The 12,900-nt window shown below is 45.0% G+C and overlaps 1 protein-coding gene across 7 annotated transcripts in view; it reads right to left on the bottom strand.

Moving 5' to 3' along the window:
* TBCE (tubulin folding cofactor E) overlaps nt 1-12,900 on the bottom strand; it is a 93,153-nt gene that overhangs the window by 7,985 nt on the left and 72,268 nt on the right. For all 7 annotated transcript variants that reach the window (XM_032430225.1, XM_032430228.1, XM_032430224.1 and 4 more), the window contains exons 4-9: nt 11,579-11,764; nt 7,385-7,473; nt 4,173-4,272; nt 2,370-2,472; nt 1,303-1,379; nt 92-187 (exon numbers count right to left, since the gene is read on the bottom strand). In XM_032430225.1, coding sequence (XP_032286116.1) covers nt 92-187; nt 1,303-1,379; nt 2,370-2,472; nt 4,173-4,272; nt 7,385-7,473; nt 11,579-11,764 — 651 coding nt within the window. The remainder of the gene's footprint in view (nt 1-91; nt 188-1,302; nt 1,380-2,369; nt 2,473-4,172; nt 4,273-7,384; nt 7,474-11,578; nt 11,765-12,900) is intronic.

Genomic DNA, 12,900 nt, shown 5'->3' with positions numbered 1-12,900 from the left:
TATTTCCACTGAGAAAGCAAATATAGCATATGATCCATTCACTAAAAATTTCCTAAGCACTATTGCAACTGGCATTTTAGGAGCAAATTACCTGGGCAGATAGGCTATTAGAAGCAGCTGATTTTCATCAATTAATTGATTAGAGGAAAGGTCTAATAATTTGACTGTCTGTAGAACATCAGCCGGCCTGTATGGAAAATAAAAGCATTTCAACATGAATTTAATCTCTTAATTGTTTTCAAAGATATGGCCTTAAAATACCGCATTTAGCGTAAAGGAGAGGGCAAGGCGGGAGGTGGGCGGATAGCACCACACAAGGGAAACATGGGGGGCCTAGTCGTGATGGAAACATTCTGCATCTCGACTGGACCGATGTCAGGACCCTGGCTGTGATAAGGTACCGCAGCTTGGCAAGATGTTACCGAGGGGGGCATCCGGCTCATGGGTACAGGGGATCTCCAGGTATTCTTTCTGGTAACTGCATGGGAATCTCAAATTATCTCAAAATAAAAAGTGTAATTTGGAAACACTGCAGGGTCACCTGGGTGGCTCAGTCAGTTGAGTGTCCGACTCTTGGTTTTGGCTCAGGTCATGATCTCAGGGTTGTGAGATCGAGCCCTGAATGGGGCTCCATGCTCAGCACGGTGTTGTCCCTCTCCCTCTGTTCCTCCCCCACTCACTTGCTCTCCTCCCCTCCCTAATTAACAAATAAATAAAATATTTAAAAACAAAATAAAAATAAAAACACCTGCATTTGCCTGTATAATAAATAGTTCCATACAGTAAAATCTCATTAATTTGAATCGTTCAATGAGAATTTGTTGTAAATTTGCCATGTTTAGTTTTAGTAATAATTTAATGATAATCAACAAAAGAGAAAGACAACATATTTAATTTACTTAAGGAGAACAAGCTTTTACATATACTTTGGTACACCAACCTTAAGCAGATAATGCTAACTAAAATGTATTATTTGAAAAAATAATAAAATAACTAAAATGCATTCTTTGATCCTTATAAAGCATCTCCTAAAGAACCTCCATTTAGAAACAGAAGTTAAATATATTTCTGTGAAACTAATAAAATCCCTGTCTTCAAATATATTTAACTCAAGGCTCTCACTCTGATGGGCTTTTCCTCAATTAGAACCAATAATCAGTTGGCATCCTACTTTGTGAAGAGTAAGCATGCTTCTTAATTCTTATTGGCAAATCCTTTAAAAAATCAGCGTGAGGCATCACTGAGACCGTTTATGTATTCAGACTAGATGGGGACACATGCACATAAATAAACCCTTGTTACCTTTCTGAAATGAAAAGATCGTTGGACTTGAGGTACAGCTCCGTAAGGACTGGCCATCCAGAGGCACACCGGAGCACCTAGTGGACAGGTGACAAAGTATTTCAATGACACAGGAGCGTATACAGTGTGGTAGCTGTGAAGGCGTCCTCCGGGGAGGTCTTGAACTGTACGAGCACCTAGAAAGCAGACGTGCAGATGGGCACTGCGCGCACTCTCATTATGTGACACGGTTTGCTTCAGCTAAGGAAGGAACTTGATGTTAAACACGGTTGCTCAGTTCTCAATGCCACCCCGGGTGTGTAAAGGATACACTCATCAGACGGTGTTTCCTAACAACTATTTCTACATTTTCTCACTTGAACTTTGCCACCATCTCTAGCACCTGAATTTCTATGTGCCCTGCCTGTTCTCACGCTAAATCTAAACCCACCACCAACGAAGGAGCGCTGGGGCACACGCGCACCGGGAAAGGTGACTTGTCTCTGAGGGCGGCGCCCCAGTGGCATTTCACAGACGAAGGACTTTGCCGGGGAGGTACTTAGCCGCGAAAATGGAATATTCTGGGCGTGTGAGGTCAGGTCACCTCTGATAGAAAAATAGCAGTGCCAGATGTAAGTTCCAAATGCTGCCGGGCGAAGCAGCCACAAGTCCACTTTTGAACCCAGCTGTATACGAGGCACAGTGGACTCCAGAAGCCCAACTTTAAACAAGAAAAGGATGCGAGAATCTTGCGGCAGCTCTGCCTCGGAGCACTTGTGGGAAAACTGGGTGAGCTAAAAGCTCCATCAACAGCTAACTCGACGGCTCTAAGTTAGCCATACGTTAACTGCACCTCGCTATGGAGTGCCACCGTCCAGAAAGACACCCCAGAACAATCCAGAAGGAGCTGAGAGAGAAAATCCCAATCCCAAAATATAAAATTCTACTTCACTACAACGATTCTGTAACTCCATTCTGTGAGTCAGTTTAAAGAATCCTATTATTTGGATAATAGGATGATTAAAATCAAGCCACAGTCGATCTTAAATTTCTTACTTCTGGGTAATAAACCAAAGAAATAGGATTACCTCTGCCCATGTTATTCCTGTTCGGTTAAGGACTAAAACCTTCAGTGCAGGAAATGTTCCGGTTCGAGACGGTGAACCCGAGGGAAAGCGGAGTTTATTCTCACTGTGTAGACAAAGAAGTCAAAATGTGTTGATTGCCTGCTCCCAGGAGGCCCGAGTGAAAGTCTCCAAAAGCAACAATTTGGGATCTAATATGAGGAGTTTGGTTTGTTTCGACCTCAAAGTGAAATTAATTCAAAACCAAGGGAGTCCAGGCTACCTCATTTTTAGTATTTGCGAATACATGACTTTTTGGTATCTGATGTGCACAGATGTTCTCAGAGGACCAAGGCAGCTGGCTGAGCGTAAGGCTCAGGCGTTCAGAAGGTCAGCGTCCAGCTCGCAAGGCTCTGGGCCCCGCAAAATTCAGTGCCCTCTCAAGCGTTGTGCTGATACACTGCCCCAGGGGCTACAATCCTGCTCCTCCAGAGTCTCTAAACTGCTCTCTTGCTATCAGGATGGACAAAATCAATCACTGCCTTCTCGATGCTCTCTTGTGATCCTCACCTCAGAAAGTGCTCAATCCTGAGTCATTGTGAAGGAAGGTACCATGAAAACACATGAGCCCCTATTTCCAGAAGAGGAGGCGCCAGGGGTCAAAGGACACCCTTTGCCCTATTTGGAGCACCACGGATTTAGGCCCGACCCTCCGCTCTACCTGAACCTGCCTGAACCAGGTACAATCCACCGGTCCATGCAAGGCTGGCTCGAGTACTTTCATACTTTCGGCCTGGCTGAGCCCTCGGGGAATCAGGTTCTAAGACTGAAACTAACCAAGGGTTTGAAGAGGCCTGGAAAACGGTGCCATCAGTGAAACACGCAGATTGGTGGACAATCCTTATCAGAACTGAAGGAAACAGCATTCCAAAGAAAGTGCTCATTCCTACGGCAATTAAGTGCCAGAAGCTTCAGGATGAATAAGCACTTTTCACAGCACCTCTCCTACTCCCCACTTAAATATCAACTCCCCCAGAAGGCCCAGCCTTCATGGTTAGGCTCACAGGAGACACCAAGATCTCCCAGCTCAACAGGCCCACCCACCCCCCAAAAAGCGGCGCCTATCTAGCTCAGTCAATAGAGCATGCGACTCTTCATCTTGAGGTCGTGACTTCGAGCCCCACGTTGTTGGGGAGAGCTTAAAAATAAACAAGGGACACTTGGGTGGTTCAGTTAAGTGTCCACGTGTTGTGATGAGCATTGGGTGTTATACGCAACTGATGAATCATTGCATACTACATCAAAAACTAATGGGGGCGCCTGGGTGGCTCAGATGGTTGGGCATCTGCCTTCGGCTCAGGTCATGATTCTAGGGTCCTGGGATCGAGCCCCACATCGGGCTCCTGGCTCAGAGGGGAGCCTGCTTCTCCCTCTCCCTCCCCCTCTGCTCGTGCTCTCTCTCTATCTCTGTGTCTCAGATGAATAAATAAAATCTTTAAAGGAAAAAAAAACTAATATAATATACTGGCTAACTGAACATAATAAAAAATAAATTAAAAAAAAAGTTTCCAACTCTTGATTTAGGCCCAGGTCATCATCTCAGGGTCATGGGATCCAGTCCCAAGTTTGCTCCTCACTGGGTGTGGAACCTGCTTAAGATTCTCTCTCCCTCTACCCCTCCCCAAACTCGCGTGCACTCAAAAGAAAAAAAGAAGAAGAAATTAAGTTTAAATACCACTAAGCCATCTCCCCCTCGTTCCCACAGAGATGCCGTGAGGGAAAGAGGAGAGGTCAGGGGTGACAAAATGGATGCCCAAGAGTTCATACCTGAGATTAAGAACTTCCAGGTGTTTGAGCTGATCAGCAATATCTAGGACTTCATCCCACGAGGACAACAGGTTTCTTGACAAATCTGCTTTTCTGATATCTCAAAGCACACATTAAGGAAGAGTAATACAGAAAGATTCACACATGACAGAACAGTCGTCCTGATGGACACCTGCTCACCGTGGTCCCTGGCTCTCATCGGTGTGATTTCCCTCATCTTGGGAGTCGGACTCTACACTGTTGCCCCTCCTGACTGGACTTTCCCCCAGAGGCTTACTATTGTCATTGCTTTTTGGGTGTCCCTAGGGTGTACTGCTGCACTTACTTGTCCACGGGTTTCATCTGCTGATGGGTTAGCCGCGATGGCTCCCTCTACCTAAGGTCAAAGATCCCACTTTTACTGGCCAAAAAAAAAAAGAACAGTGGTCACCTCTGAATTCTGGAGCACAGATCTTTAACTTCTCACCTTTCACCCTCTCTTCTGCTTGAAATTTTTTCACGAGCACACGCTACTTTTACCTTTTTAAGTCACCCAACTCTTCATTTAGAAATGAAAACGTTCACTGTCATCTGCTGCAGACTTGAGACAAACATCTACAATCAAGTAAGTAAGAACCAAATGTCCTACCCAGTGCCAAACCATTCTTGCAGTATCCAACAAAAAGAGAAAAAAAGAACAATGGTGAGTTTGCTTTATTAAGCGCCTACGGTGCATGCACAGGCCTCGACCCGGGCACTCCTTCTGGTGGCGGCCTCGCGGCCACGCACACACCTTCAGTCTCTGCACCGCGGGAAGCCCCAGGTCACTAGCGGCACCTCCAGAGCAGATGACGGGGGTGAGCGTGGACAAAGGTTCTAAGTGCTAAGAATGATTTGGGAATTCAGAGAAGGAGAAACCAGCAGGACAGAGAGAAAAAGGCACCTGAGCTCAGTATCTCGGGGGAGTGTGGTGCCATCAAGAGGGGGTGCAGCTCAGAACCCCCGGACAGAGAGATGGAAGAGAAGCCTGGGGCAGGACTGAAGCCGCTAAAGGAGGATCTTACACACGACTCTGCTATGTTGGGGAATCAGTCATTCTTCTGTCCCACGACTGCCGGGGGGCCAGGAGCCGAGCAGCGAACTTAACAGTCACAGCTCGGGAGACGGCGACAAGTACGTGCCTCTGCAGTATGCCACATACAGCCACAGGCTCAGAGAAGCAGCCGAGGATGCAGGAAAGGGGTGTGTGGGTACGTTACATATGCTGGTCGTGGAAGACTATCTTCGCTGTGAAGGTGCCATCTGAGCAGAGAACCACAGGAAATGAGGAAACGCCATCTGGGAGAAGAGCATCCAGGCAGAGAGAACAAGACAAGCAAAAGCCCTGAGGTTAGAACGGGTTTAGGTAAAGGGAGTGGGAGGTGCTGGAAATGAGGGTACAAAGGCTGCAGGGGCCAAGGCCATGCCACAAAGGGCCTTGCAGGCCACTACAAAGTCTGGACCACGGGGTTGGTTAGCAAGGGTAGGGATCCAGTCCAGTAATCCTTCACTTACTCATACTCTCCATCGTGGAGGCTCAGATTATAAACACACCTGCTAGTCTATCCAGAGCACACAGACCACCTGCACTCTGAAATCAGCTCTAAACAACCCGGCAGTTGTCATGAGTGCCCCTCACGCGCACGCACGCACAGGCCAAGCAGCTCCGGGCGCTACATGGTTCCGGCTCGCAGGCACAGACTCTACCCACACACACCCCCCACTCACCCCCCCGCCGATGCAGAGCCAGCTAGCAGAGCAGGAGGCAGCTCATCCTCCCTCCGGGGGAGCTTCCCAGCTCGGCAAGTGGCCCGACGTCCTGGCGGAGGGAGTGACCTCAAAGGGGGCCACCCGAAAGGGACAACTGGATTAGACACAGACAGTACTTCTGCTTCAGGCAAGAACTCAATCAGCAACTGGAAGACATTCATCACTGTACCTGCAAACATCAGCCGTCACTTGATCATCTCATGAAACCGCATTTCTTCAAGACTTGGGGGACGTTTTCCCCAGGAAAGAACAGCATCGGCAAGCAAGATGTGGGCTCCCCAGGACCCTGCTGACAACTCTGAGCAACCAAACCCACCTACTGGCCACATCTTCTCTGATACGCTGAAAATACGTCTTGAACCACCCAATTCCCAATCTTCTGAAATCATTCAGAAGCCGGCTGGGCAGATCACAGAACATTCCAGACACCACCGTGGCATCCTGCTCCTTACCAAACAACACCATCTGCTTCGCTTCCCCTAACCACGGAGGATGGGACTGCGTTGGCCCAGCTCGCTGGGGCCCATGGAGGAGCTGCTCACGGGCAAGGTGACCAAGTCCGACTGAGGGGGTCAAACCCCGCAGACACACTGGCTGAGGAGCTCTGCTCTAATTTCTGTCACCACAAAGCATGCACCACAGGGATAGCTAGAAACAGCTGGCTAAAGACGGCTGCCCATTTGCCATCTCTTCCCTCGGAGAACACGGATTATAAACTGTCTTTGGCATAAACTATTACACAGAGATTAGGCAGGCTTAAAGAACTGTGAGAAAACCTTTGAAAGTTCGAGAAAGTCTCTTTCATTTGCCAGGGGGATTTTTCTTTTAAACTTACCTCCTATGTTTTTAGTTGTGGACATGAAAGCAATATAGGGCAAACACAAACAGAAACCACTTCTAGAAGAAGGTAGAGAAAAGAGACTACAAGTTTTGGAAGGGCCTGTTTTGAGCTCCTGTGACAAACAGCACCAGCGGCATGAAACAGGAGAGTATTTTGTGCACTCACAGGAAGGCAGTCCAGGAGGGCTGGTGCGGGGGCCCCGGGGTGTGGGTGAGGGCTTTGCCTCCTCTCTCCCTGTCCACACTGGACGCTCTGCACACAAGATGGCTGTCAGGCCCCGGGCACTGTGTGCCAGGGTAACGGCTTGGGGCAGAAGGCAGACGCCAGCCAAGTGTGTCCCCGTGTGAGGAGCCCTGTCCAGACACTTTTGCTTCACATTTCCTTGGCTGGGGGGGAGTCACAAGGCCTCACCTGAAGGCAGAGGGGTCCGGGAAGGTAAATAATTTCCCGGGGTGGCGACTGGCCCAGGGGAGACGCAGATGCCCTGAGGAAGAAAGTCGGGGAGAACAGACACCAGGTGGGCTACTGGCCGTGTCCGGCACGAGCGTCAAGTTCAAAGTCAGGTTCGCAGTGAAAAGGATACTAGGACATGCTTTGGCAATTGTTCCTCTGTCACCAGCACAATTCACTGCACAGTTCCTCAGAGAAATTTCTTGCAACTTGCTCAGCTGACTGCATGAAAAACATATAGTTCACACGTATGCATAAACATGTACACGGCCACTGGCCCTTTAAAAAGTTAAAAAGCATTTCATAGAAGAAGTTACCAAAAATAACCAGTACCAGTACCCACCAGTTTCAGAAATAAAGCTTTACTAAAAGAGAAGAAAAAGAAAGCGTTACACACACTACAAATAAAACTGAAGTCCTTCGTGTCCCATTCCAGGATATTCCTTCCTCCTCTGCTCCCCCACACTGGGTGCTTGTTTCAACTTAAGCATTTAATAGCTTTACTACACATTTCCATATCCCTAAACAATCATAGCATTTTATCTATAATGAAATTTGATATAAATGGTATCCTACTGTATTTATCCTCCTCCAAGCTACTTTTCCCCCCCAACGGTATATTGTTCAGCAGTGAGATTCAGCTACGTCAACCCATGTGCTCTAGAGCATTTGTTTTCATATCTTATAGACCACAGTTACTTTATTTACTCCTCTGCTGACATTTATATTATTCCCAGCAGGGCTGAAGTAAACACTATCGTACGCTTCTCGCATTCACTTGTGAAAGTCTCTCTAGGGTTATATCCTGGAGAGCATGCATATCTTCAGCTTTCCTAGATAATCTCAGAAGCCACGTTTTAAGTGTAGAGGATCTGCATTAATCCCAATCCCACCACTTCCTTGGGCCTTAGGGGAGTTAGAATCTCTGTGCCTCGGATTCCATAGCTTTAAAATGCTGTGGTTTACGCGCTTGTTCAAGCAGCATTACCGCTGTAGCCCAAGGGGGGAAACAACCCAGATGTCCATCGATAGATGAATGGATAAACTTAAGTATGGTACGTCCATTCAATGGAATATTACCCAGCCTTAAAAAGGAAGGAAATGCTGACATACAATACAATGTGAGTAAATCTGAGGACATTATGCGAAGGGACAGAAGCCAATCACAAAAGGACAATACTGTAGGATTCCACTTATGTGAGGTCCCTAGAGGAGTCAACTTCACAGAGACAGAAAGTAGCATGGTGGCTGCTGGGGGCCGGGGGCTGCTATTGGAGCGGGACAGAGTTTCATTTTGGGAAGGTTCTGGAGATGGATGGAGAGGATGGCTGCACAACACCGTGAATGTACTTAGCGCTACCAAACTATACACTTAAAAATGGTTAAGGTGGTAAATTCTGTATTGTGCTTTTTACAATTTTTTAAATGCTATAATTTAGTATTTGTGAAATCTCAGAATACTGCCTGACATACAGTAAGTTATTTTGTAAGTATTCATAAAAATAAACAAAAAACTGACCACCCTTGGGGGAAACACTCTGATTGAAATGCCAGGCATGTGCTATTACAGTAATGAGAAACTGGGGGAAAGGCAGCAACAAAGGTCTAGGGCAGAGGCTCCCAAACTGGCTCAAGTTCACAGCGCCCTTGGTGTTCCAGTAATTTTTTCAGTGTGCCCATAAGTCAAAACAAAACAAAACACACCACAGTTTACATTTAGTAAGTAGTTAGGGCCAAACAACGTAATAATTATGTGTGTCCTTCAAACTGAGTGTCAGTTGGGCCCAGCACAACTTCCTAAACCCTGGAATCAGATTGGACATCGCTACCTTCATGTCTTGTTTCACGATGCTTTTCAGGAGATAGTTGCTTTTTATCACAGGAACACCAAAAACCCAGCTTTGCAAGCATGGGACACCAATAAAAGGATTTGTAGGATTATCACGAAACTGAACAACTTCAAACTAATAGTTTGCTCCGTGTCCAACAGAGGCCACTGTTTCCCTCTAAAATTAAAAATATCCCTCTGTGCCCACGGAAACCTTGCCCACAGAGCTTGGGAACCCAGTTCTCAGCACAGACCTCACTCCAGAGCCAAAGCCGTCTCCAAGAGAAGTGATACATACTGGCTTTTATTGGGGTTTTTTAAATTCCATTTCCATAAGTCTTAGTGGTACAAACTCAGAGCTGGTCAGCTGGATATCATTAAGGAGATACCATGATGGCTTCAAGTGGGGGATTCTTTCCAGTATTGACCGACAGTCTCCCGTGTTAGCCACAGCAGGTCTAACAGCTTAGGTATTGTTTCGTAAAGGAGGAGACTCAGGCTTAGAACTTAGAAAGTGTCAGAGCTAGAAGGTGGCTAACGTCTGAATCCAGCCTGACTCCAACACTGGGTCCGTTCCAAGGGAAACACTAGCTAACTATGGAATGCCATGATACTCCAGTAGTTAGGTCATGCACTAAAAGAATTCATGAGTTATACAGTCGTTCATAAGCTAGGGGAGGAAAATCTGTTTGCAATTTTCACAGAGCCATGGTATTCAGATTAACCAGTAAGAAAAAATGTGCTTCTTTTGGGGTAAAAGATGTTTCAATATTTGCACCTTTTTTCCCCCCAATAGTTGCATTTTAAATGGGAAGATGAAGCAAAGAACTCCAACCCTATAAAGCACATAGTTCTTTAAATCCAAGTAAACCAGTAGGATCAAGAGCAAAAAAGATCCATGAAAGTTATCTCTCAGTGGTAGCATGAGTCACAACTTCCTTTTGTTTGATTTCTATTTTCTAAATTCTCAACAGTGAGTGTAAGCTGCTTTGTAAATTAACGGTCAAGTTTTTTTTTTTTTAAATCTCGATTTATTCTGAGTTTTCCTCCTTCACATATTTTTTATTGAAAAAAATCCCATATAGGAAGAGTATATGCATTAGCCTACCTCTACATCAGTACACATCTCAGTGATTTTAAATAAATACACACAGGTCACCATCACCCAGATCAAGAAATACATCCCCGGAACTTGGGAAGTCCTCTTTGTGCCCCTGACCCTTGCTTCCTCCCCTCAAAACCGTCTAGCCTGACTTCTAACACTATCGATCAGTTGTGCCTGTTGTTGACCTTCATACAGACAGAATCATTCAAGGTGTACTTCCTTGGGCTGGACGCTATGTTAATGAGATTTCACCCGTACTGTTGCCGCAAGCAGTTATTTTTGCTCACATTCACTGCCACTGAATGAATACAGCATAATTTATTTATCCATTCTATGTTTATAGGTATTTGGATGGTTCCTCTGAGTTTTCTGTTGTTGTTGCTAAGGCTGGTCACCTATGCTAAAAAGCAGAGGTATCCAGAAATGAATTTATTCTTCAACACGGTCACCACGTGTACTTTACATCTGGTGTCATGTTAAATCTTCACAGTAACGGCAAAATAAGATAGCAAATAAATGGACTTAAACAAAACCACAGTTTATTTGACTTGAGAGGCAGAGAAAGAAGCCAAGTGGCTACAAATGTACTCTCCATTGTGGCCACCAGGGGGCACTACTAGGCCACCTTCTCCGGGTCCGGGTCAAACACCACAGCACTGACCGTCATCTGAAAGGTTCTTGTGCAGTTGTGTTTTTGTGGAACATCAACTTCTACTCACTGTGATTCAGCCTGTGCATCGGAGTGGGCAGAAGGCCTCTTCACAGAACCAGTGTACAGAGAGTTTCAGAGAATGGAATGTTTGCACTCAGCAGCTTTATAAGGCGTTATTTAGTGTCCCTCAAACTTCTACATAATAATTTGGGGTACTTCTTAAAAGCAAGAGCCCATGGTATTCTGATCCAGGTCTAGGATGGGGCCCAGGATTCTGCAATTTCACAAGCACCCCAGGGAAGAAAGGGTGTGCGTCCAGAGATGGAAATTAACTCGGTTCTGGATGGGCCCAGCATGCCACATGGCAGTTACCAACTTAGAGCTCTGTTTCCCCTTCTGACTTATCACCCCGCTAGAAATGTCACCATGAAATAGAAAAGGACCAAAATGTCAATCTCAGTTACTTATTAGACAAGATGGCTGGTATAAATATTAGTGATGGGCAAACTAATGTTTTAATTCCAATCCAGAAAAGCCCAACAACCCTACGCTAAATTAAGAATTTTAATTTCCCCAAAGACTCAGTCCTCGGATTCCTCTGATTTCAATTTGCTGTTTGTGCAGAAAGGACAGACCAATTTGGAGGCAAAGTTTTGAGTATCAACATACAGTCCGCTGAACTTCAATTCTGAACAGTGATGAAACCGTCAAAGTCATTTCTGCCGCTATCAAGCCTACGTACCTTTGCTGTTTTATAATAGAGTCAAACCCAATAGTTTCCACGGGTTTATTTCCAATTATAACGGTTTGCTCTTTTACGTCTTCCTCTGGTTCATCTTCTAACACATAGCGATTCTTCACTGCAGTGAGAAAGTCCACTCCAAAATTTACTTTGTTGGGACGAATAAAGGATCCTCCTGTTGGGTGCCTGGAAAAAAAGAGATATAGAACAGATAAAATATCATCAATGGGGACATTTAAATAAGATGACACATTCAAGGGGCGCCTGGGTGGCTGAGTCGGTTAAGCATCTGATTTGATTTCGGCTCAGGTCATGGTCTCAGGGGTGTGAGATCGAGACCCGTGTTGGGGAGTTGGTGTGAGGATTCTCTCTCTCTCTCCCTCTTCCTCTGCCCCCCGCCTGCTCGAACACACTCTCTCTCCCTCTAAAATAAATAAATCTTTAAAAAAAATTTTTTTAAATGACACATTCGAAAATCCTTTATAAATTGTCAGTCTGCCACGAATGTAAAATGCCTACATTTACAAATTTGTTTATAAATATAGTAGCAAACAAAAGCAATTATAAATTTTTTTTCAAGGTTTTACTTTTAGGTAATCCACACCCACTGTGGGGCTTGAACCTATAACCCTGAGCTCAAGAGTTGCACGCTGTACTGACTGAGCCAGCCAGGTGCCCCAGCAATCACACAATTTTAAAAAATAAAGAAAAAGAAATTATCATCCACCAGAATGGCCATAAATGCAGTGTTCTGAAGGTGTGCAAAATTTTCTCTATGCTGAAAAATCAAAATCAGCATAAAAGGGAAAGTAATATACAAACGTATAATCGATATGATTGATCAAAAAGGGTTGTGAGCTTATACAAGCGTAGTAAGTCCCAACAGATAAACAGACAAGAAATATGGGACAATTCACATAATAGGAAACAGAAGTATTAAATCCACAGGGGAAAGTTTTACCTTGCTCATGATTAAGAAATGCAAATTCAAATAATGAAACTCTTTTCAACAAAACTGGCAAAAATAAAGAAAAATCCTAACACCTCAAAGACTGCAAGGCCAGGTTTGGTTTTGATTGTATAATCATACTCCTGAGAACTTGTCAGCAGGCAATCATTTAAAAATAAAAACAAAATTGCATTTACAAAGATTCTGTATAATAGCATTTATTTATAACTGAGGAACTCTGGAAACCATAAAAAAGCCCAGCTGGATAGGAACTATTAAGTAGACCAGACAGATGTAGTCATTAAAAATTCTAGCTGTAACACTTAATAAAATTACTCACAAAATAATGTTGAGATTTCTAAACACTGAACCA

This window comes from Phoca vitulina, unplaced genomic scaffold, assembly GCF_004348235.1.
Source record: "Phoca vitulina isolate PV1807 unplaced genomic scaffold, GSC_HSeal_1.0 scaffold43, whole genome shotgun sequence".
Lineage (NCBI taxonomy): Eukaryota > Metazoa > Chordata > Mammalia > Carnivora > Phocidae > Phoca > Phoca vitulina.
This window is presented reverse-complemented; position numbering and strand designations above follow the sequence as displayed.